Source organism: Cricetulus griseus, chromosome 2, assembly GCF_003668045.3.
Source record: "Cricetulus griseus strain 17A/GY chromosome 2, alternate assembly CriGri-PICRH-1.0, whole genome shotgun sequence".
Lineage (NCBI taxonomy): Eukaryota > Metazoa > Chordata > Mammalia > Rodentia > Cricetidae > Cricetulus > Cricetulus griseus.
In genome coordinates, this window is record NC_048595.1 from 244010564 (window position 1) to 244036263 (window position 25700).

The following is a 25700-nucleotide window of genomic DNA, read 5'->3' on the forward strand; positions in this document are numbered from 1 at the left end:
CCCCAACCCCTGGGCTTCATGCATGCTAGGACTAGACCAACTGTATAAACATCTTCAGCCTAGAAATGTACACTCTTGAAAGGACTTTTGTCTGTTCTCCTCACCATTATGTCCTAAGTAGAAAAACACAGAGCACAAGACAACGTCCCCTTTTTAGTGCGTAGGTAAGAGATAATGTGCATACATGACAATAAGTTTGTAAGAACACTCACATGTTTTTTTTAAAATCTACACAAGGAACAATTTACACTGCAAATGAGGAAGAGCTGCATGGAGTGGAAAATGGCTAAATCGTTCCACATTCAGGCTGAAGGGATCAGGCCCTGGGTGAATGAATAATAACGGGCTGACTCTGCTAAATGTCAATGAATATTGAAAAGGATGAGCAAGGTGGAAAGAGTCCTGTGTGGGAGAGGAAGAAAGATGGAGATGCTGGTAGGAGGGCTGAGAACCTGAGATGAAGGGGAGAAGCTAAAGGAGAACCATGCTGGGAAGCCAGCCAGGAGTGTAAGGAAGTAAGGAATGGGGGAGTAGATAAGATACAGGGGGAAGAGCTGAGGCAATAGGGGATTTTGTTCAGAGATTAGTATATGCCTTTTGCAGCCAACTTATGCGATTTGGAGGATAAAATAGACAAGAAATGATGCCCATTTGTTCATCAACACTGGAATGATACCGCTGAAACAGCTTGCCAACATTCATTCCAGCCAGGAACAGCAGCACCCCTCCAAGACACAGCAGTCCAGTGACCACAAGATGGCAGGAATTTTCCAGCTAATGGTCACTGTTTTTTGTCAATCTCTGCTGTGTTCCTGTGTTGCATGGAAGAACTGTGTGTACATTCTTAAATGATGGCATGGCTGGAGGATTGTCAGCTAACTTCTCCAAGAGCCTGCTTGATAAAGAGATGCTAAGATTTTTCTCAGTGGAGCCAAATGGAATATATTAGTCATATTGAAAGGGTCATCAGATGAACTAAACACAGACTTGTATTTCACCTTAGTGAAAACACCAACACAATCTATTAAAAATATAGACTACCGGCTAGTAAAATGGCTGGGAAAGTTAAGGAACTTCTCAAACCAGCCTTACCACTTGTAAGAATGAAAACCCCAGAATGAATGAGAGAATAAACTGCCCAGATGCTTGTCTTCTGATCTCCACACACGTACACATAATTCTTATTTTTCTTTGCTTCTTACCAAAAAAATGACATTTTATTATGTTCTATTTTTAAGAATTTCGCATTGATTAACCACACAGTGGGATTTGAACAATGTGACAATACTAACATTGCTATCAAGGCACAGAGGAGGTAGACAGAGAAATAAAGACTTCAAACGGTCAAGAGGCTGATACGGTGAATGGCAAAGGCTGTAGAAAGCAGAGGTCAAGGGGTTGGACACAGTGGAGGTCAAGAAGCTGACACGGTGAAGGCCAGGGGATTGGACACAGTGGAGGTCAAGAAGCTGACACAGTGAAGGCCAGGGGACACAGTGGAGGTCAAGAAGCTGACACGGTGAAGGCCAGGGGACACAGTGGAGGTCAAGAGGTTGGATGTGGTCATCAGGAATTTATAATTACAGTAGGAACTGAGACAGACTGTAATTAGTTACTGGAGTTCTTTTGACTTTGTTTTCCATTTTGTATGTGAGGTGAAAGAGTAAAGTCCAGAAAGAACAATGAGTAATGTTGATTATGAAGGAGGTATGGGTGGGGGGCAGCAAAACAACCTGGGAAAAGACAAGTTTGAATGAATTAAAGCCAGAAGAATGAAGACACTGTTTATTTTGTTTGGTTGGTTTTGATTTTTGCAAAAATGGTAGGAGATATTACCTTGCTGTTCAGGTTTCCTGAGCCCAAGTCCCAGGCCTAATCCAAGCGACACAATCACCAACAAAGCAAGAAGAACCTATTACAAAAAGAAGGAGAAGTCATCTCTATCTTTTTAAAAATATAGACAAAATGACAGACAGGTACTTTTCTTTTATAGGTCAATACTATGTACACTCAGCTTAAAAAATTAAAATATCTGGCACCTGATCACAAAAGATACCAGATGCAACAGATGATGAAAGCATGTTATTTTATTCAATATCTGATTTAAAGAAAGGATTTGGAGAAAAATTCCTTATTTTTATTTGTGTCTGCTTTTGAAAGAAGTTCTTATGTAACCTAGGTTCATGGTGTAGCCAAGCATGCTTGGCTTCACTTAACTACTTGTGGGATTACAGGTTTGTGTCACGATGCCTGCCTCTATGCAGTGATGGGGAGCAATCCCAGGACTTCGAACATGGTAGACCAGTACTCTAGTAACATGGTCTAGTAACTCTAGTAAGATACATCCTAATCCCGTGAGAAAATGTTTTGTACACTGTTTATTATAAATGTCCAAATTCAACCACTTTCATAATTCAAATATATGTTTGACTCCAGATTGAGTGAAAGCAGAAATTCAAATCACAGGAGTGATTTACCTCCCCCTTCCCCACTTGTCTTTCTAAGTAGGCTTTTCCTTGGAGAAGAGTTATAGGAAATGATTCTGGCATCCAGTAGAACTATGAGATCCTTAAGTGCCTCCTTACTAATTAGCCACATCTTTCATTCTGTCTATCACAGGACCAGGGAAATAATTAACATGTGTCAACATACAGAGTGCAAGTCATTAACTGGAAGGATCTGCTTTGCTCTTCAATTCATACAACAGTTTCATATGATTTGGAAACTTCTTAACCATAGACTGGTTAGGTCATTGTGATAACTACTGCTGACAAAGCTATGCAGTATAGGAAACTCCCTGCTTCCATCAGTTAAATGTGATGTGATGTGATTCTTTTACCTAAACTATGAATTCAAATGATAAGAGTACTGGCCGGTAGGGCTGGACATGCTGTACTTGGCTACAAAGAATGGTAACAGGGTCCAGTGAGATGGCTCAGTGGGTAAAGGTGATTGCTGCCAACCCTGCTGAACTGAGTTTCGTCTCTGGATCCCACAGAGTGGAAGGAGAAAACAAAACCCCAAAAGTGTGTTGTCTTTAGACTTCTGCACATGTGCTATGGTATATGTATGTGCCTCCCTCAATAATTGGAAATTTTTTAAAATTTAAAACAATGGTAATAGACACAAGTTCAAATTACTTTTGAAAACAAAATAATTTTGATTATAATTTAAAAGCAAACAATAAACCTTGCAAAAGAACAAGTGTAGAATCAAAATTGTTCACACAATAAAGAACTGTATAAACTATTGGCTTTGAGGAATTTGCATTTTGAAAATCAACTGAAAATTAGAATATTAACTTGTACCATAAAAGTTAATACAGTGACCAAGAAAACACATTAATATATTAAAACAATTCTTCTCCCATGAAGTCTCAAACTGTACCCCAAGTATCAGTGAGAGATCTTTGAATGTGTATTTGCTCAATGAGGCAGTGAGTGCAAATAACTACTTAAGAACAATGTTAGTGGGTGATGATGGCACATACCTTTGATCCCAGCACTTACGATGCAGAGGAGGCAGATCTCTGATTTCAAGGCCAGCCTGATCTACAGAGTAAGTTCTAGGACAGCCAGGGCTACACTTGGAACCCTGTCTCATAAAACCAAAAGGAAAAAAATACAGGAACATTAGTAGTTAATTCCTAGTCATAGTGCCCAGGAACCACAGATGGCCCTACTAGAATTATTAGAAAGCCTAAGGCCAACTTTGGTCAACTCCTTATAGTAAACCTAGTACGTTACAAATTTACAGATTAATACCTTTTGGCCTACATCTTTTCTCTTGTGTTTTCTTCACTTAAACTTAGAAAAACAAAAAAACAGTGTCCGGCCGGGCAGTGGTGGCACACACCTTTAATCCCAGCACTTGGGAGGCAGAGGCAGGCAGATCTCTGTGAGTTGGAGACCAGCATGGTCTACAAGACCTAGTTCCAGGACAGCCTCCAAAGCCACAGAGAAACCCTGTCTCTGAACTCCCCCACACACACACACAAAACAGTGTCTGTCTACCCTTACTATGCTTTAAAATTTTGTAATGCTAAAATTTATATTTTTCATGATTTTGTATTTACTCCATGTATCTATGGTTTCCTTTCTTTTTTCTTTCTAATTCTATAAGTTCCTTGGCAGCCTAAGATTCATAATCACTTTCGGTGTGTAATTTATTTAAATCTTCTTGGTTTTTGGAGTACTTGTGCATTTTAAGCTGCCTTATGCTGAGCATAAAGTAGAAAAAAGGTTCTGGACTCTAAAACTTAACAGAGAACTCAACACTTGGCTTCAGCTTGACAGAATAATGTATAAGAGGAATGTGTAGAAACCTTTAAATGTGTTATATTTTTAGTTTAGTTTTGTTTTATGATTTCAGGCATCATACCCCATGAAACCTTAAGAGGGAGAGCAAGCCATTAGAGTCACTTTTAAGGTATGATTTAAAAATAGTGAACTTTTTAATACATAAGGGTAAAAAAAAAAAGCCAGAAAGATTTAAAAAGAAATTCCCAGGTTAGAGAGATAGTTTAGTCAGTAAACTGTGTACCTTATAAACACAAGGAACTGAGTTCAATACCCAGAACCCAAATCAAAAGAGTGTGGCCTGGTGGTGTGCTCTGCTTGGGAGAAGACACAGGAGTATCCCTGTGGCTCCATGGCCACCCAGACTCTCCTAATCAGCAAGCCCAAGTCTCAGTGAAAAAGAAGTGGAAGTCAGCCGGGCGGTGGTGGCGCACGCCTTTAATCCCAGCACTTGGGAGGCAGAGGCAGGCGGATCTCTGTGAGTTGGAGACCAGCATGGTCTACAAGACCTAGTTCCAGGGCAGCCTCCAAAGCCACAGAGAAACCCTGTCTTGAAAAACCAAAAAAAAAAAAAAAAAAGACAGAGAGAGAGAAGTGGAAGTCTCCTGAGAGATGAGACCTATGCTTGTGCCTCAGCAAGAAAAGGAAAAGAGGGTGTTGGTGGCACATGCCTAATCCCAGCACTCAGGAGGCAGAGGCAGGCGGATCGATGTGAGTTTGAGGTCAGTCTAGTCTCCAGATCTAGTGCCAGGATAGGCTCCAAAGCTACACAGAGAAACCCTGTCTCGAAAAAGAAAAAAAAAAAAGAAAGAAAGAAAGAAAAGAAAAATACAGGAAGCACCAAGTTTTGTTCCCAAGGGTTTTTTGATTCTTTGAGTTGATAGGATAGGATAAAGATAATAATGTAAAAGCTACAAGGAGTGTTCTGTAATTCCTAGAAAAATGAAACACTGAGAATTTACTGAGGGTTTCATTTATTGCTCTCACTGGGTTCAATGTCCATGCATCGTTCACTTACACTAGAGAAAAGACTGGTGACATATACTAGCTCTGAGATGTCAGAGGAAAGCCACAGCAAGACAGACATGATGCTGAGGAGGGGACTTGTGAAGTCAAGGGAGCAAGACCTGGCAAGAAGTCAGAGATCATGGCTTATGATTTAGGAGGAAGTCTTGGGCTGGGGGCAGGTGTGACTCAGTGTCACAACCCAGAGATTGCCTAAAGCAAAGATCATCAGATAAGATGAGGGGGAGATGTTTGTGCATAACATTTATAAAGATAAAAGTAAATCAGCCAAAAAAAAAAGAGTAAGTTCTAAGCATGAGCATTTCAATATTGTCAAGGAAGCATGGAGAGAGAACATTAAAAAAGAACTCAACAACAGCCATGTATTGTTAGGGCCAGAGCCATTCAAATTGGAAATGGGGTGGGGCGGGGGTATGGATCATCCAACTGCTAAGGAAGCATTTCATTGTAGGGAAAGAAAGCCAGAGCAGGCATTTGAATGAACCATGAGAAACCGGAGTGCTGGGCAGGGTCCCCCACTTCTCCCAGAGTTCGATGATGAAGGACAAAAACAGACTGATAAAACCAAAGGGCTTTTTAACATGTTTTGGGACAGGGTAGATAGTAGATAAACCATATATAAAAAGATGAAAGAGCAGAAGGGGACAAAAGAAACCATCTCTACATGGAAGTTAAATAGAATAAAGTATTGATAAAATCCACAGTTCCTCAAAAGGTATAATGATTTCGTTCACTATAGCCTTGCTCTGACAATGTTCTTGTCATTCAAAACTGGCTTGAGCTCTAACTACAAACATGTGGAAAAAAATCAGTGCAAAGTGTTTGCAGAGTTTCTGTCTTCTAGCGGAATACACTAACCAGCTGTAATTCAACGTTCTGGTAGAATGTAATTAATAATGCTAACTTGCATTACAGTCAGAAGGGAAAAAGCTGGGCACAGTTGCTTAACATTGTAACCTAAATAGCAGCACAAACAAACACAAGCGGAGAGGCATGCACCTCACATCTGCCACCAAGCTTGTAAGGCTAAAATTAACAGCTGTACTTACCACACAAAGGATTTTGTATTTCCTGACACTGCCTTTCTTAACAGACTCCTCCGTAACTAAGGTTAGCCTGGAGTCCATTGTTCCTGTAGCCCTGTAAACCTGTTTAGCCAGAAAACAATAAAGTTCTTTCTTCCCTCTAGTCAGGGAAAAAGAAACTGTCCTGAGTGCCACAGCTGTGACTGCCTTTTAAATACCGGAGAAAAACAGAGCTCTGTAGTGATTGGGTAATCCAAGAGGGGAAAGCCGTAGTCTAGAAGGATTGCCCACAGAGTAAAGTCCATTTCTCCGACATTATAGACAGCTGTTCTTTACAGCCTGAAATGTTATAGTCGATAGTAAACAGGATATGTAAGTAGCATGGATAATGTGTCAATCAATTTTTTAAAACGCTAATCATTTGTTTTGGTTTTGTTTGCTTGTGACAGGGTCTCATGTCACCTCTACCTCCCGAGTGCTAGGATTATACAGCATGAGCCACCATGCTCAGTTTAACAAAGTGCTGGGAATAGAACCCAGGGCTTCATACAAGCTATCAAGCACTCTACCCACTTCTTGATTATTTTCTCGGTTTTGATTTTGTTTTCCTTTTGAGGCAGGATCTTATACAATAGCCTGGGTGGCCTCAAGTTTTCCAGGCCCTCATCTCTCAGTCTCCCCAGTGATGACATTAGAGGCATGAGAAACTGGTCATTTATTTTCCTTAAAGTGACCTCAAAGAAGCTCTGTGACAGGGAGTTTATGCATTTATATAGCCATCATGTTGCATTTAATAAGGCATTTGGGGGCTGGAGAGATGGCTTGGCAGTTATGAGCATATTCTGTTTTTGCAGAGAAAGAGTTTAGAACCCAGCCCCCATGTCAGGCTGCTCACGACTGCCAGCAATGCCAGCTCCAAGGGATCTGATGCCCTCCTCTGGCTCCCAAGAGTGCTAACACACAGACACAAACCGTACTCCAAGAGCACTACCTCACCTCATGCACACCCATGTGCGCTCAGGCTTGACACACACTGTTATGTTTTTGAAGAAAAAGAGGAAAAGAGGCAGATGAGACATGTTAACCAGTTTATTATAGGACATATTAATCAGTTTATTATAAGGCCCGGCAGAGTAGGGAGACTAAGAGAGAAGAGGAACAGGGGTAATGGCTGACCGCCATAGCTGGTCACCATAGACAGAGAGAGAAAGCACGTATATGGGAGAAGAGATAGAGAACAGGAGCAGAGAGAGAGTAGAGAGAGATCAGCAGGGAAGTTAGAACTTTTAAAGGAAATACTGCGCATGCGCACTGAGGATCCAATCATGCCCAGGGTCCTCAGCAGGCCGTAATGCGTGGTGGTCATGTGGTGATGACACAGCATGTTTTCCTGTGTGTGCCCTGACTGTTGTCAGGGGCAGAGTATGTCTCTTAAAGAGTTAGAGCCCATCAGCATTAAAGCCTGAACCTTTCACACACACACACACACACACACACACACACACATAAAAGTAATTATTTGAGAAATACAGGAGCTGATGAGAGGACTCAGCAATTAAGAGTGTATCTTGCTCTTGCAGAGGCCTCATCTTGGATTTCAAGCTTGAAATCCCTCCATCACAAGGCTCACAACTGCCTATAACTCCAGCTTCTGGGGGATTCTCAGCTTCTGACCTTCAAGGGCACCTGCACTCATGAACACATAACAACCCCCCCAACACACACACATAATTAAGTAAATGAATTGATTAAAATAAAATAGAAATGTCTTTGACTCTAAGGGAAATTTTGAAACTACCATAAAGTCTTACAATTCTGTGAAGATTGTGTCTTACATTTCATAATTTCCACAATTTAACAATTATTTTAAAGCAAACAACAAAATAGTATGTGTGGTGATCTGAGTAAGAATGGCCCCTATGGGCTTATATATTTGAATGCATACTCACCAGGAATTTGTGTTATTTGAAAGGATTGGAGGTGTGGTCTTGTTGGAAGAAGCATGTTCCTGGGGCTGGGCTTTGAGGTTTCAAAAGCCCACACCAGATTCCCCGCCCCTCCTCCCCTCCACCCTCTCTGCCTATGGATTCAGATATAGAACTCTAAACTATATTCTCCAGTAGTGCCCCCTGTCATGATGATAATAGACTAACCTCTGAAACTGCAAGCAAGCCCACAATTAAATGTTTTCTTTTATAAGAAAGTGTCCTTGTCATCATGGTGTCTCTGCACAACAATAGAACACTAAGACTGTGTTTTCTTTCTTTCCTTCTTTCTTTCTTTCTTTTTTTTTTTTTTTTTTTTTTTCAAGACAGGGTTTCTCTGTGTAGCTTTGGAGCCTATCCTGGCACCCACCCCCCCTGGAGACCAGGCTGGCCTTGAACTCACAGAGATCCGCCTGCCTCTGCCTCCTGAGTGCTGGGATTAAAGGCGTGTGCCACCAACGCCAGGAAGACAGTGTGTTTTCACTGCTTACTGCATGATATGGTATTCAGCAGCTTTCTAAGTTCGAGGAAGTTGGACTGAACCACATTTTATTTCCACCGGGATACTGTGAATTTGGATGAGAATGTGCCAAAAACTTGCTTGAAGACTCTAAGGCTGGACCTAGCAACTGATGGTCGTCAAACTCGAGTCTGATGTTTTCTTCCCTTCTCTGTCTCCTTCCACGTCATTGGGCCCTATAGTGTCATTGGCATCTTTATAGTCCGATTATTGGCTTCCTTAGGTTTCCAGGCAAAAGGAGCTCCCTGGTTCCAAGTAGAAGATAGTTCCTTCACTCTGCAAGCTGGCCTGATTGATAAAAGAGTGCCCATTCCTGGTCATTGGAGGTTGCTCAGACCTGTTTGAATGCATACAGTCCTTCACGGCAGGAAGGGCTTGATGGCTCTGTGGTGACTGCATTCGCACATTTTATTCAAATAAAAAAATCTGAAAATATAAATAAAAGAGACAAAATGGAAAAAACATTTTGTCTCTTTTATTTATATTTTCAGATTTTTTTATTTGAATTAGAAACAAGATTGTTTTACATGACAATCCCAGTTCCCTTCTCCCTCCCATCCTCCCCCACCCCCCCCAACACTAAAACCGTAGGGTTTATCACATATCCTTTCTGCGCCCACTGAATGGTGAGGCCTTCCATAGGGTGTCATCAGAATCTATCGTATCCTTTGGGATAGGGCCTAGGCCCACCCCCATGTGTCTTGGCTCAGGGAGTATTCCTCTATGTGGCTGCGTTCTTACATTTTAAGAAATGTTTTGTCGGGCATTGGTGACACACGCCTTTAATCCCAGCACTCGAGAGGCAGAGGAAGGCAGATCTCTGTGAGTTCGAGGCCAGCCTGGTCTCCAGAGCAAGTGCCAGAATGAGCTCCAAAGCTATACAGAGAAACGCCGTCTCGAAAAACCAAACCCCCCCCCCCCCCCGAGAGAGAGAGAGAGAGAGAGAGAGAGAGAGAGAGAGAGAGAGAGAGAGAAATGTTTTGATATCTCTAGGGATGTTTGCTCAATGGTGAAGTGCTTGTCCTAGGTTCAGTTTAACTACTTAAAATGGACACAAGTGTCCCTTATAATGATTTTATTCTTGTCTTTTAAGTCTCCAGTTGTTTAAATTATGTGACTTACTCTCCCAGTATTACATATTTACTAAACACCAGAACTAGACTCCAGGTTTCTAATTCCCCAATCCAAGTCTATTTTAATCAGTCAACCAAAGGGTCTTTGTAGTGATTTGACTAAAAATAGCCCACATAGGCTCATAAGTTAGAGTGCTTGGTCATCAGGGAGCGGCATTGCTTGAGGGGGGGAGGTATGACCTTGTTAGGTAGGTGTGGCTTTGTTGGAGGAAGTATGCCTTGGGAGCCGGCTCTGGGTTTCAAAAGCTCAACCCAGACTCAGTGTCTCTCTCTTCCTGCTGCCTGTAGATCCAGATGTAGAACTTCCAGCTCCTTCTCCAGTTCTATGTCTGCCAGGATGCTGCCATGCTTCCTACCATACTGATAAAAGACTAAACCACTGAAACTATAAGCCAGGCTCAATTAAATGCTTTTCTTTTATATAAAAAAATTAGGCACTGAGTAAGATAGTTCTGTTTTCCAATATGTATAGAATGAAGCTTTATAGTGTGTTTGCTCTGTGCTGAGATGAAGGTTCAGGTTGATAGGAAAGCTCAATTAATTAAGTGGGATCAAAAGTCATAGCACACTCTACAAGTTTTGATGACACTGAGCCAGTGATTCTCAAAGTGTGGTGTTGTGAAATACTAGTCCTATCTATAATCACTGCCATGCCAAACAAACCATGAGAACTCCTCTCTAGAATTAAGATTATTTAAAACCTGTCAGGCTCATAAATATGGCTCTGCTTCATCTTGCCTCAAGGTCATAGAGTACAAAACTGTCCTTAGTAAGTCAAGTCTAAGGCTTGGCTACTGCAGGACATCTTGGTGGAGCATATCTTATCTAAATAACAACGGACTTGATCTGAGGTGTGGTTACTCTTGACCCACAAGGCCAGATAACAGGTGTGGTTACCAAATGCTTGGAGGACTAAGAGAAGAAAGTCTGTTTGCTCCTTAAAGTCTTCTGCCATGCCCCCCTTTTGGTTGGGGTACTTAAGAATATTGAAGAATAAACTTGGAGCATTTAGTATTCACTGGGTTGCCCTCCTGACTCTATCCTGTGTCTCTGTCTCTTTCTTAGCATCTTTACCAGCCATTTCGAAATCCATACTCCCCCTCTCAGGTATGAACCAGGCAAGTTGGGTGGTTCTGATGGAAGCCCCACAAAGACAGGTTTCCACAAAACCCTTAAAGATGGAGTAAGTCCTATGGAAAACACTGCTCTAGGTAAACCTGTCCAACTATGACACAGTGGAAGATAAATATGAAAAGAATATGCTTTGCCATACAAATACTCAGAAATGCTAAAATAGCTCCAAGAACCATGTCAGACCACTTCTTCCATTATTAAAGCCACCCTCTCAAGCAAAACATCTGAGGCACAAAGCCAGTTTCTTGTGACGGCTTTGTAGTTTTGTCTAATTCTTTTCCATCATTTCCTTAGCTTATCATGTGTCTTCTACTCAAGCCTGATCTGTAGAAGCAGGTTCATTTGAAGGGACCAGCTCCCCATTTCGGCCGCCATGATGTAGCATGTGCTTGCCATGACCTTGTCCTAGTCACTAAAAGTCAGATGCCTGCCTCGTGGCAAGGAACCAATCAGAAGTTAGCTGGTGGCGCTATGCTTTACGGCTCTGGGTGTGCTTTATGGACAAGTGCACAACAATGACACACAGAGCATAGCAACCACCCTGGGAGGGCCTATGGGCCATAACAACCAATTGGCCAATCAACACAGGGCAAGCCCTCCAAGCCTGGAGGCACACCAATCCTGAGCATGTGCATACCCCTAGACACTCCCCTTATGCTGCCCTACAAGAACTCTATGCAGCCAGTTCCAACTGTCTTTGCTAGCCATCCACCATGGCAGGTGGGCAAAAGACCCGAGCTAACATGGGGTTAGCTCGTTAAACAACAATAAAGTCTCATGCAGCTTGCAGCAAGTTTTTGAATCCACCTGGTGATTGGGGTGACTGTGGTCCTGGGCTGGGACCCCGGAGGCCTGAGTTTTCCAGGGGTCTAGCACATTAACTGTTAAAACAAAAGAAACGCTTTTCAGGATCAGAACATTCCACTGAGATCATCAAATCCAGGGTTTGCATACATTTTAAATTAATAAATTCAGTTCCTTGATTATTTTACACATGCACATAATGCATTTTGGTTATTTTCCTCCTGATACACTCTCTTTTACCTCCATTTCATTCCATTACTCTCTCTTATTCCCCACAAGTCTCTTTTTTTCCATACTTATGACATTTTGTCTTGTTTTACATCCCAGAGTTTAACAAGATCTGTCTGTATGACCATGGGTTTGGAACTATCCATTAGAGCCTGGTGGGCTCATTGATAAGTATACAGATAGATACTATTCCTTTCTTCCTCTCCCAGAATGTATTAGTTGCTCACGGTTTATTATTAAAGGGTAGAGCCCTGTGGCTCCTTTCCCCACCCTTGCTGACTGTTTCCTGGGCCTGATTTGTGTGCTGTCAATGAGCACACCTACTCTGAGCTCCTGATTGCCATAGCCATGGGATGCTTAGAAGATGACACTTCACATCCCTTCTCTCTGACTTCTGGCTTGTTCTTTCTGCCTTCACTTTTTCAATGTTCCCTGAGCCTTAAAGAGGTGGCATAAATGGTATAAATGGGCTGCCACAAATCTCTATCCTCACCTCCTTCCATTCACTGCAATCAGAAGCTTCTCTGGTTAAGGCTGAGAATACCCTTTGCTTGCATGTATTAATGCAGATATTTTTAAGGAAAGATGATGCTGTGCCAACTTAGCTAAGCACCACTAGTTTATTTTACCCTCTTTAGTCATGAGTTCTTGACTGGGTTTACATTCTGTGCGTGGATTCCCTGTCGTAGGGTGGGTCACAAATTCATAATACTGTACCACGATTGCACTAAAGCACACATTTGCCTGGAAGTATGTTATTATATTTCAGTGTTCAGAGCTGAATCATATAGTTTACGCCTTTCCCTCCCTGACAGGCCATGATATCATCTGACACTCTGAAAGCCATCTAACAGAAAGGCCGTGGCCATCTCAATTACAGCTTGGTTTACTTATATTTTGTATTCAAGATGTCTGGCTATCTCTTGACAATAGGATCCTCTTATCTATTTCTGGTGGACAATCAAGTGAAATTACAAAACCTTACATTTGGGGGAGGGGCATTTGGAGCTTCCCTGACCAACAGTTCCCATGGACAAATTCCATACCTGGCATTGGAGTTTTCCATTAGTGACCAACTAATTATAGGATTAATATTATTTAGCCTCTGCCATCAAACTCTATTTTATATTTTAACTAGATAGTAGTATAACTATAAGTCTTTCTGCCACAGCTACCCAAGCCCTGCTCCCACATGGGCGCTTTCTGCCAGGCCGCCCAAGTTCTGCCTGCTGCCACATTAAGGCCCCAAGTAACACACAGAGATTTATATTAGGTACAAATGCTGCTTGGCCAATGACTAGGATTTCTCATCTGCTAGCTCAGTCTTAATTATAAAATATAAATCTATATATTTTATAAGACTTATCTTATTAGACACCAGTGGAAGTGTCTTGTCTTCCCGGGCTCACATGGTGACTCTGCAGCAGAGACCAGGATGAAGAGAGAAGGGGCCAACTTCCTTCTTGCCTTTGTTATATATGAGTCTCCCTGCTATGTTACTTCCTGCCTGGATCACTTCTTCACTACATTTCCCAGAATCCTCCTTGACTCCTAGTGCCACCTAACTTGCTGCCTCATTGGCCAAACAGTACTTTATCATCCAACAAGACAAACACATACAAAGAAGCACTTCCTCCATCATAATAGGTGCCCTAATTTTGCTTTCTAGCATTGTGATTACCCACCATAATCAAAAACAATTTGGGGAAGAAAGAGTTAATTTAACCTTAAAATTTACAACCAATCCTTAATGGAAATCATGGCAGGAGCTCAAGGCAGGAACTGAAGCAGAGGCCATGGAGGAGTGCTGCTTACTGGCTTGCTCCTCCTGGCTTGTTCACCCTGCTTCCTTAAACATCCAAGGTCACCTGCCCAGATATGGCACTACCAACAGTGACTTGGACCCTCCCACACCAATCATTAATAAAGAAAATGCTTCACAAACTTGCCTACAGGCCAAATCCTTTTGAGATTCTCTCTTCCCAGGTATATCTAGGTTTTGTCAAGTTGACAAAAAAACAAAAACAAAAACAAAAACAAAAACAACCAATGAGCACAGTAGGTTTGCATATTGGGTTTTGACAGTCCCCTTCATATTAACTTACACTCTCTTCACATTGTAGTCCAGAGGGGGTCAAGAAGGCATCCCAAGCTAGCAGAATTTGATAATGTGTCCTTGCTTTAGTCACATCAGAGGTGTAAGATTCAAGGGTATAAGAGCATCTGAAGGTGGTGGTGACACACACCTTTAATTCTAACATTTGCAGGTGGATCTCTGAGTTCTAGACAAGCCTGGTCTAGAGATTGAGTTCCAGGACAGCCAGGACTACACAGAGAAACCCTGTCTCAGAAAAAACAAACAGACAAACAAAAGAGCATCTGAGGTTAGGCACTGTGAGAGTCTGGCAAAGGCCATAGACTGGGGAGGGTACAGCCTTAATCACAGTGGAGATCTTGGGATTGAAGGGGTCATGGAGAGAAAGGCTTGGAACCATGTGGTGGAGTCAGAGTGCTTGAAGGGAAACCAGAGGTCATTGGTGTGTGTGTAGCTTGTAGAGATTTCTACATATCAGAGTTGCCAGGACTGTGGGATGACCACCATGGAGAGCAGGCGTTGTGGAGCAGAACTGACCTATAAGATAAGCTGTGTGATCTATGAATGGCCGAGCAGGAGAAGTGGAGCCATCCAGGCCTTGGGAGTTCAGAAAACTGTGAGTCAGCCCCAGACATCAGACACTCAGCTATTTTCTCTGTTGGATTTTGGTTTTTCTTGGACTTAATTTTAACTGTGCCCTGGTTCTTCCCTCTTGTAATAAGAAAATATTTAACTTGCCCTTTTATTTTACAGGAGCCTACAGTTGAAAGACTTTGGACTCTTTTTTTTTTTTTTTTTTTTTTTTTTTTGGTTTTTTGAGACAGGGTTTCTCTGTAGCTTTGGAAGCTGTCCTGGAACTAGCTCTTGTAGACCAGGCTGGTCTCGAACTCACAGAGATCCGTCTGCCTCTGCCTCCTGAGTGCTGGGATTAAAGGCTTTGGACTCTTAAAGAGACCTTCAACTTTTTATTTAAATAATTTCTTTTCAGTTATTTTACACACCAACCAATTCCCCCTCCCTCCTCTCCTCTTGTCCCCTCCCCTTTCCTATCTACTCCCCTCCCCATCCACTCCTCCTCCATCTCCATTCAGAAAGAGATACTTTTAAGTCATTGGAATTTTTAAAGGCTGTGGGACTTTTAAAAATTGGTCTGTGTTTTATATTGTGATATTAATATTAATGAGATCTTTCTGACAAACAAGAAAGGAAAGCTTATAGTTTAGCAGTGTCAAGTTGACAGGAAGCCAATTGTGCTGTTTTGCTTTTTCTCAACTTGACACAAACTAGAGTCACCTAAGAAAACAAAAACCCATTGAGAAAATGTTTCCATCAGATTGTCTCTATATAGACAGGACTGTGAGGCATTTTTTTGGTTAATGATTGATGACAAACTCACTGTGGGCAGTGTCACTCCTGGACAAGCAGTCTTTAGTTGTATAAGAAAGTAGACTGAACAAACCATGAGGTACAAAACAGTGAGCGTATTTCTCCAAGGCCTCTGTTTCAGTTCCTGCCTACAGGTTCTTACACTGCTTGAGTCCCTGCCCTAGCTTCTCTTCATGATAGACTACAACTGTGAGATGAAATAAACCCCCTTCTCCCCAAGTTGCTTTTTATCACAGTGCTTATCACAGTAAATAGAAACCTAACTAATACAACATCCATGGATGTATCTTGGTTTGTTTTTATGTTTTTCCATTGTTACTGTTGTTCTAAATTTTGAAATTCAGGTTCCTTTAGTAGAATCTTCTAGAATTTTGCTAAGTCAGTAGTATTTTCTAATATGCCATCGGGATTTTACATATAGCCAATGCCAGTTTAAATGATATTTTTAAATTATGGATTCATTTTCAAATTCCCTGCAGCAAACATCCTCTCTATGTAATCAAACCAGCAAATATTCTCAGATAAAGTCAGAAAGGTTCAGTACCTGTATAAGATCTCCTGGCTAGTGATGTCTCAGAAATAAGATACAATTTATAACTGTTACATGAATTTAGGAAAGATTAAACCTGTATCTAAGGTACCTTGAAAACTGGGAACAACTGAGCTTTAAAACATAAGCATTTGTGGGTCTGGAGAGATGGCTCAGGGGTTAAGAGCACTGACTGTTCTTCCAGAGATTCTGAGTTCAATTGCCAGCAACCACATGGTGGCTCACAGCCATCTGTAATGTGATCTGGTGCCCTCTTCTGCACGCACTGTATACATGATAACTAAATAAATAAATCTTTAAAAAAATAAGCATTTGTGATATAACTTGAGCTCTTGCTGGCTTCTGGGTTCTGAAAACCTCTGCCACTTGTGATGTGCTTGAAGCTCCTACTTGCATCTCTAACGGTTGACTTTAATTGTCAACTTGGAGAAGCTATAATGTTGTTATTGAATCTAGCCCTATTCTAGGGTGTTATTGTGATGATATTTTGTAGATATGATAATAACTATAATAGTTGATTTAAAAAAAATACCTTCAATAATGTAAGTAAAGGCTGCAGAGGTGGCTAAGTGGCTAAGAGTGGTTGATGCTCTTCCAGAAGATGATGGGGGTGTAAGTGGTCCTTCTTCAATTGCTCAGAAGTGGTCAGAGTAAAACCTGGAATCTGAGCCTTGCCTTGCCTCATTTGGTTGAGTGCTTTCCTTGCCTCATTTTGTAGAGTTCATTCTTCAGCATCACATGACACCAGGTGTCATCACGACAAGCACTTGTAAAAAAAAATAATAACACTTAAGTTATAAGAGCTAGTAGGAAAAAGCCTAAGCTAAGGCCAACCTTTCATTATTAATAGTAAGTCTCTAGGTCATTATTTGCAGGCTGGCAGTCTGATAAGAAAACTTGCTACAGGGTGTGGTCCCTGTGGGTGTCTGACACAAAAGTGAACCTGTGAAGAAATGAAAATGAAAACCCAGTTCAGATTAACTTCATCAACCTGGATCTAGGTGGGTGAGGTCTGCCTCCATAGATATCATACAGGTCCTTAAAATAATCCACTCTCAGCCTTCTAGGTGGGAAAACAGGTATTTTAAATATGTTTAACATTCCTGGTTTCCCTAGTGATCTGTGGGAACAAGGATCTTTGTGCCCCCAACATCTCCTTGCTTCTAATATTTTTAAAGGAAAGAATAGTGGCCATAATAGAGGCCAAGATTGAATGCATTACCTCCACAGCTATTCTAGTTAATACAGGCAAGCATATGAAAATTATAAGAATAACTAAAAAAGGATGATGGAAAGAGGAAAGTCATCTTCAGTTCATCCATCTCTTGATTAATTTCTGCTAATATTTTTGCTGTGAGTGAAATGTGTGTAATATGACCTATTCCACATCAACCTTTATAAACAGTCCTTAGCATGGCAAAACAATATCATACTGCCTCCTATTACACGTATGTCTTTTATCTTCCCTGATAAAAGGCATTTGCATTCTGCATGGACAAAAATGAACATGCAATATAGTCATTAAGCATAACAGTATCATTTGGGGGGTTAGTCCTTATTGTTTCCCCAAAGTCTCAGCTTAATGAGTTAAAGTCCTGATGGATGGCTCCCCAAGTTATCCACTTACTCTTTGAGGACATCTCTTCTTGATGGATTTGTCATCTGCCTCCAGATATTTCATTTGCCTGTGGTCTCTGGATGTCCTGGTAGGATGCCATCTGGGGCATTGTTCATTTTGGGGGAAGATATAAGCACAACCTCACCTCAACCTTAGAACATCAGGCTCTTTGCTTTTATTTAGCATTTACTTCAGGTTTGTTTCCTTCAGGGCAAATACCTTTGGACAGCAGAAAAAGTATCATCCTTTAAAATGAAATTGTTTTTAAAATTTAAAGGTAGCATAGCTAAATAATATGTGAGGATTTAGGTGGGTGTAAATACCCCCTCTTTATTTATTTATCTTAATCGACCAATTAAGTATCTGATGGTGTCTTTCCACAATAGCTTGACCCTGTGGATAATAAAGGATTTTTAGTAACATGAATAATATTAATATTTCACAAATTGTTTGCTAGCATAAGCAAGACCATTGTTAGTTTCTAACTATGAGAGAACTAGAAATGAAGTATATAAAGAGCTATTTGACAAAGTTAAGTTTCAGATATGATACAGTGGTGTTTCTCTAGCATTTTCAGGGCCCCTTGCCATGCCTGAGACTGTTCTCTGTAACTGACTCATTACGGAAAGGCACTGTGCAAGCCTGTAGTGTTCTCTGAGCACAGGTCTCTCCAGACCTGACAGCTGAGAGTGTCCAAGACACTGTCAGCTGTATTTAGATGTTTAGCTAATTAGACTATTCATTATTAATTATACATTAGAAATTTGGAATACTCTATCAAATTTGTCTTTATGCTGTATAAAACAATGTCTTTAATAGAGGATAGGCTCATGCACACAAGTTTATACAGGAGAAATAAGTAAATTGTATGCATTACCAGACATCCAAGCAATGATGTGTAATAGAGTAGAATCAATGACTGACCCAAGATAACAGTGTTTAGTGTATCTGTGTAGCAAAATACGTGTTAGTACTTAGGCATTTGTACTGGCCTGTCTTTAGAGTTCTGACAGGATACTCCCTCAGCTGGTGCCACTAAGAGCACCACCTGTGCCTATTCACTATGTTCCCTTTTAAAAGGGCCCTGACCACTTCCCATCTCTCTCTCTCTGTCTCTCTCCCTCTGTCTGTCTGTCTCTCCCTCTCACTTTTTCCCTTTCCCTCTCCTTCTCTCCCTCTCTTTTCTTTCTTCTTTCCCAATGCTCCTGTCCCCAGAGGCCGGTATCCTCCCTTCCCTTTCCCTTTTTTACAATTCTTTTTGCTTAATTAAAAACCCCTCCGATTGAACTCTGTTGCATGGTGTCTTTCTTGAGCTGCTTTTTAAAACTACAACAATATGAGAACATGAAATGTATAATCAGTCAATCATTCAATCAGTTTCTGTCTTCTCTCCTTTCTCTGCTCCCCCACCCCTTCAAAACAGGGTTTCTGTATGTAACAGCCTTAGCTGTCCTGGAACTTACTTTGTAGACCAGACTGACCTCAAACTCACAGAGATCCACCTGCCTCTGTCTCTGGAGTGCTGGGATTAAAGACATGAAGCAGTATGCTCAGCTCAAAATGCACAATTTATTTATGGGTCAGTATATATGGATGACCCCCAGATCACTGTTCTTACTCTGTGGAGCAGTCAACACCTCTGACATATTCATTCTCTGGGCCCAGAAATACTGTGTCCTACTTTGGCTCAAGTGCAGAAGCTCAACCTATCTTCAATAAAGTTTTTGAAAACATTTCTGTTCATCTAAAATTTCTTTTCTTTTACTTTCTTTCTGTCTTTCTTTCTTTCTTTCTTCCTTTCTTTCTTTCTTTCTTTCTTTTTGAGGCAGAGATTCTCTGTGTAACAGCTCTGGCTGTCCTGGAACTTGCTCTGTAGAACAAGCTGGCCTTAAACTCACAGAGATCTGCCTCCTCTGCCTCCCTAGTGGTGGGATTGAAGGTGTGTGCCACCACCACCTGGCCATCTGAAGTTTCAGAAGTAATTTGATTTCTAAGAACATCTCAGGCTTCCATGGACTCCTCTTGTTTTAGTGTCCTTGTGAGGGAATCACAAACGACAAATTCTAGAAAAGTCCCCTAGAGAGATAGCCTAAAGTCACAATGTTGACCAAGTGCTCCACAAACCTGGAGAACAGTCCCAGTGCAGCCCACACATTGGTGTATGGTATGGCCCACATAAATTCACTTCTGTGAAACCTGGAATGAGCTGAGTTGTTTTCTTCAATTCTAGAACTCCTTTCTGGTATATCCACTCTTTGGTGACAGGAATTAAATTACTTCTGATTTTTATTTATGGAGATGTCTGTCACCTATTATAAAACATTCAAGGAAGATTTATTAAATAACTTATTTAATACTTTTAGCAACAACACAGAGATCTAATCTCCTGCACATAAATTTCTAGTGAAGGAAATTGCAATACATTTTGTGTATGCAAACTTTTCTGTCTGGATTGCTGATCAGCTCTGTCCCACCAACCACTCCCAAATAACCAATAGCCCAGGCTTGTTACTAATTAACTCCTGTTACCCAGGTCAACCCATAATTTTTATCTAACTTCTGCCCATTGTTTGTTATCTCATTTTGTATGCATCCTGCATTCTCTCTGCATCTGACTGGTTCTTCCTGGCATTCTCTCTGCCCTGAAAATCCTGGCTCGATATCTGTCAATTAACTTTTTATTAACAATGAGAGCAACGTATGTTCACAGTGCACAGAAGGTTTATTCCACAGCATTTCCCCCTTCTTGCTTAATTAAAAAATAAAGGTTTCAACTCTAACATAACAAAACTACAGAAAATAAGAACAATTATCAGGTAAAATTGCATTTACAGTTTTTAAATGAACTGCATAAGCACAATACCCCAAACAAGAGTAGAAACATACATATAGTATAGCAAAAATAACTTTAAATTTGTATCAATAAACCAAAATCCATACTAATGTAAAATATTTTGAGATTAATAGTTGCTTTTAGGATTAAAATAGATTCAATAATCTACCCCTTTTTCCTATCATTTCTATATCATATTCCCCTTTTCCCTTTAGAAACAGATCTTTGAATTTAACTCCTTTAGTAGATTTTCCTGACTATGACCAATAACAAGTTGTGACCAACGCCCATTAAATTGTAACAAATGTCCATAACCCATCTTTTGGGAATGTGCACATTGTTTTTATTTTTCTAGACTACTTCCTGTTGTTGGGCAGCACTGGCATCTTTGGGAGAACCTGAGAAAATTTAGGATAATGGTTAAGTTCTGGCTTCAGTAGTTTGTGAGTCTAGATCATCTCAGCCAGCATCCTTGAAGCTGTTTTGGATGCAGAACTCTGAGGAATACAACAGAGGCATTTTGAGATGCTGGGTTACCTGGGCCACTGATCTTTATTGGTGTCTGGTCCCTTTGTTATGAAAATATATAAATTTTTAATAGTAAGACATTATGCATTAATACAAGTAAAAACAGAATTCTACACAAGTCAGCCAAAAATGGCTTTTTATTTTATGTTTGAACAGGTAAAATATACATTTCATGTCTTATACTTCTTCTGCTTACTTCTTTATGTTTGTAAGTCAGGATTTTCAGGTCTTCCTCGATCAAACCTGATCATCTTTAACCTTGAACCCACAGCCTTACGTTTTCTGTGGGAACAAAAGCAGAACCTCTTTCCCAAAGCAACATATCTTTTGAATTCCATTTTGAAGTCAAGATATTTTTAAAATATATAGGTTGGTTTAATCTAGTAGCTTTCATAATCCAATATGTCTTAGCATCTATGTCTCATTTATCAGCAGTCAAAAATTTAAAGACAGCATAATAACAGACGGGATCAAGACTCCCTATGTATTTCCCATCTTTATGTGGCTTATTTTTATTACTTTATTCCTTTTAATGGATTTATTATTTTTAAACTATTTATTATTTTTAAATCTATGACTGTATATATTCTTTTTTCTTCTAATTCTATGTATATTTTTTAAACATACTGCCACTGGTTTAGAGGTTTCTTTCATTTGTATGTCTTAATTGAGCATCTGTATTGTTTTTTTGATCACATGAGGTGAATCTTAAATTGTTAAGGCAGCTGCCAGCCCTGCTCAGCTTAGCACATGGCAGTAGCGCACCATGGCTGGCAGCTGATCCTGCAGGCAGCTGTCAGGAGATGTGTCTCTGTACTGTGATCTGCATGAGACTGTGAAACTAGGTAGCCATGCTTGGCTCTGTGTTGGTATGTTTGAAGCCTTTTTAAATTAAGTTTTCTTAGATTTTATGTGGAAGTAGGTGCTGAACATTTGGGTGCCATTTGTTGGCAGAAGTTTCTATATTTTGTCGATCAGCTCTGTCCCACCAGCTGCTCCCAAATAACCAAACAGAGACTTCATATTAATTATAAATGATTAGCCAACAGCTTAGGCTTGTATTTCCACAGCTCTTATAACTTAAATTAATTCATTTCTATTATTCTGTGTGCTTCACCAAGGCTCACTGACCTCATCTATGTACTTCCCCTGTTGCTTCTTCAGTGTCTCATGGTGTCTCCTCAGACTCTGACCTTCTTCTTCCCAGCATCTGTCCTTTTCATTCAATCTCTTCCTGCCCATCCATAAGCCAGTCAGTTCTTTATGAACCAATGAGAGGAATACATATTTACAGTGTCCAAAGATTGTTCCACAGCAATTTTGAAAACCTTAGTATGCATAATTTTGTTGGGGATCCAATCTTTCTCAACACCCAGAATTCTAGAACTAGCTATTACCTCAGAGGAAGCTATGTTCAAGAAATGAAGGGACTTTGAAGGCTTTTATGTCATCTAGGCTAATGAATAATAAATGTGAACCACCAAGCCACAAACTGTGTGCTGGGTCCTAGCAGGTGTAAGCATGTTGAGCTTCTTAACTTACTTTGGAGAGTTTTAATCTGAAAAAACATAGTAGGCCATAGTATAGTGTGGTGCATGCTGTATAAATTGTGTTGATGTACCAAGGGAACAATGGCATGGGTTTCTAAAGAGAAGGGTTCATAGAAATAATTAAGTTCCTTTTCAGTCTGCCAAGATATAAAAACAGTATCTATCTATCTATGATCTATCTATCTATCTATCTATCTATCTATCTATCTATCTATCTATGATCTATCTATCTATCTATGTGTATACATACATATATATTACATATAAACAGGTTGGTAGAGGTTTGGCACACATTGAAAGCTGAAAACACAGACCTCTTGTTCCATTTGGAAGCAGAGATTTGGTAGCCTGCTGACTCAGACCTGCCAAAGAGGGAAAACTAGTATGTTCAACTTTAGGAATTTCCCTCAAGCCATCTGACATTGGTGTTTAAAGTCAGCCCACCCATCAGCGCAGTTTCCAGGAAGGTCTTTCTATCTCTACTTTCAATCGTGGACATACAGGAAGAACTTCTAGGCAGCTGAAGAAAGGCAATGACAATAAAAATAAGGCAACAAGGAGTATGCAAGGAGTGGAGGGACTTAAAAAAACCGGGACTTAAAAAAACCACTACTAAAGTGTGGCACGTACCTGTAATTCCAGCACTTTGGGAAATGAAGCAGGAGGATCTTGTTTGAGGCCAGCTCAAGATACATAGTGATATCTGTCTATCTATCTATCTATCTATCTATCTATCTATCTATCTATCTATCTACCTACCTACCTATCTATCATTTATCTAGAGAGTAATAAAATAAAAGTTTAAAATCGCACTAATGGTTGACAAATTTAGTAAACATATGAAGAATTGATATAGTGCTTGCCTAGCATGCACTTAGCCCTGAGTTCAATGCTCAATACAACATAAACAGGGTGTGGTATTGCAAACCACAATCTATCACTAGGAATGTAAAAGCAAGACAGCCAAGGTTTCAAGATAATCTTCAACTACGTACTTAGTTTGAGGCTAGCTTTGGCTACATGACACCTTACCAAGAAAAAAAAAACAAAGAAAGGAGGGAAAAAGGAAGGAAGAAAAAGAGAGTATAAAAGAGGCACAAGGAGAGTTTTTAGAGAAAAACAAACTTAATGTATTTTAGATACTTGGTACACTAATTTGCTTTTTTACTGCTGTGATAAAACACTGACCAGAAGCAATTTCATGAAGAAATATTTTTTTCTCTTACTGTTTATGATCCATCATTGAGGAACTCCAAGGCAGCACCTCAAGCAAGAGCTTGAAGTAGAAACAACAGAGAATCACAGCTCACTTGGCTTACTTTCTTATACAACCCAGGCCCACTTGCTTGGGGGTGGCACTGCACACAATGGGCTGGGCTCTCCTTTATCAATCCTTAATCAAGAAAATGTCCCCACTCATATGCATAGGATAAACTGATGGGTGTGACCCTTGAATTGAGTGTCCCTCATCCTTAGTGACTCAAGTTTGTGTCTAATTAATGAAAACTAATACGAGGTAACAGATATTTAAATTTTAACATGGAGATATTTAAATTTTTTAACATAGCTGTCTTCTATCAAACAATAAAAGTTGAAGTGAGACAGAAGTAAAAGGGGGAAGGGAAAATCACCCACAAAATAGTTGAGGAAATTGTTCTAGAGCCAAAGGAAATGAGTTTTATGGCTTAGGAGGCCATTGCATGCCCAGTTAATGAATAAAATACAGACATCTACCAAAACTCTTTGTAGTGATGGTTGGATTCTAAGCTTCAGGCAAGAGAAAAGTGGGTATCTGTAACATCTCTAGAATGAAAAGAGTTTAAGATTTCCCAACAGCTGTGATGAAAGAGAGAGGATAGTGGAGTCACACCTTCTGAGAAAATGATCTTCAATCTGTAATTCCACAGAGCCCACACTCTTGTTCAAGAGGAAAACACAAGAAGAACATTTTAAGGCATGCATTTTTTTTTTTTTTTGTTCTACGCCTTCATCTGCAACAAAACAAGATAGTACACTATAGAACAAGGAGGCACTGCTTACTGGAAACTGGTATTCTGACATTAGATCAAAGCAGAACAGCCCAGAAATTAAACAAAAAGACAACAAAGGAAAATACAGCACAACAGATGTTCAGGGACAAAGAAAGAAACCAGTTCAGACCGGTAGACGGTGACCCAAGAGTCTGGTGGTGTGGCCAGCTGTCCAGGGAGACTGCACTTGGTGCTTTGAGTAACCGTGTTTAGCCAGGTTCTTAGGAAACTTTCCCTCATCTATGGTGGCCTCACTGCTTAAGTAAGGAAAATACAAGAAGGGAAGGACAGTCATCGCATTTCATTGCACAGGAAAATTGCCTGTGAGATCTAAAGGCAACTACGTACGATTAGAAACTGGGAAACATATAATAGCTCACTCCAATGGCTGTATTCACACTAACTATTCAATAGGCATTGGGGGACACTCAGAGTGCTGTGTACTCTGTGTGTTTCCCAAGTCTCTCTCTCTCTCTCTCTCTCTCTCTCTCTCTCTCTCTCTCTCTCTCTCTCTCTCTCTCTCTCTCCAGAAAGGAAATCACCATTACAAATTGGAAACTAAAGCTAGACTCTGGCTGAGCCACCTTGCCCAGCTTATGTTCTCCGGGGAGATTTTATTAGCAATAGTCAAATAGTCCTTACTTTACACCTTATTTTCCCTTGCTACTCACCTTTGGCAAATGAAGACACATATGTTATTGAAGGAAAATATAAATACAGTGGGGGCAATGACCAGCCTCCTCTAAGAGTCAGGACAGTGTTGCCTCTAGGAGGAGAAAAAGAGGTGCTACTAAGAAGTGGGACACTAGGGTGTTGGCAATGCCCCTCCCTTCACCCAGTCCCAAAACATTTTATTCCCAAATAATTGCTTTATTATTACTACTGCTATCTTTACTTGTTTTTTTTGTTTTTGTTGTTGTTTTTTTTACAGAGACAGGGTCTCATGTTACCCAGGCT

The 25700-nt window shown here is 40.4% G+C and overlaps 1 protein-coding gene across 1 annotated transcript in view; it reads right to left on the reverse strand.

The window, feature by feature from the left end:
* The window catches only part of Enpp3 (ectonucleotide pyrophosphatase/phosphodiesterase 3), a 73178-nt gene extending 66682 nt beyond the window's left edge, over positions 1-6496 (reverse strand). Inside the window, exons 1-2 of the mRNA XM_027402912.2 lie at positions 6374-6496; positions 1837-1912 (exon numbers count right to left, since the gene is read on the reverse strand). Of these exons, the coding sequence (XP_027258713.1) occupies positions 1837-1912; positions 6374-6451 (154 nt within the window). The 5' untranslated portion in view covers positions 6452-6496. The remainder of the gene's footprint in view (positions 1-1836; positions 1913-6373) is intronic.
* Between the last annotated feature and the right edge of the window lie 19204 nt (positions 6497-25700).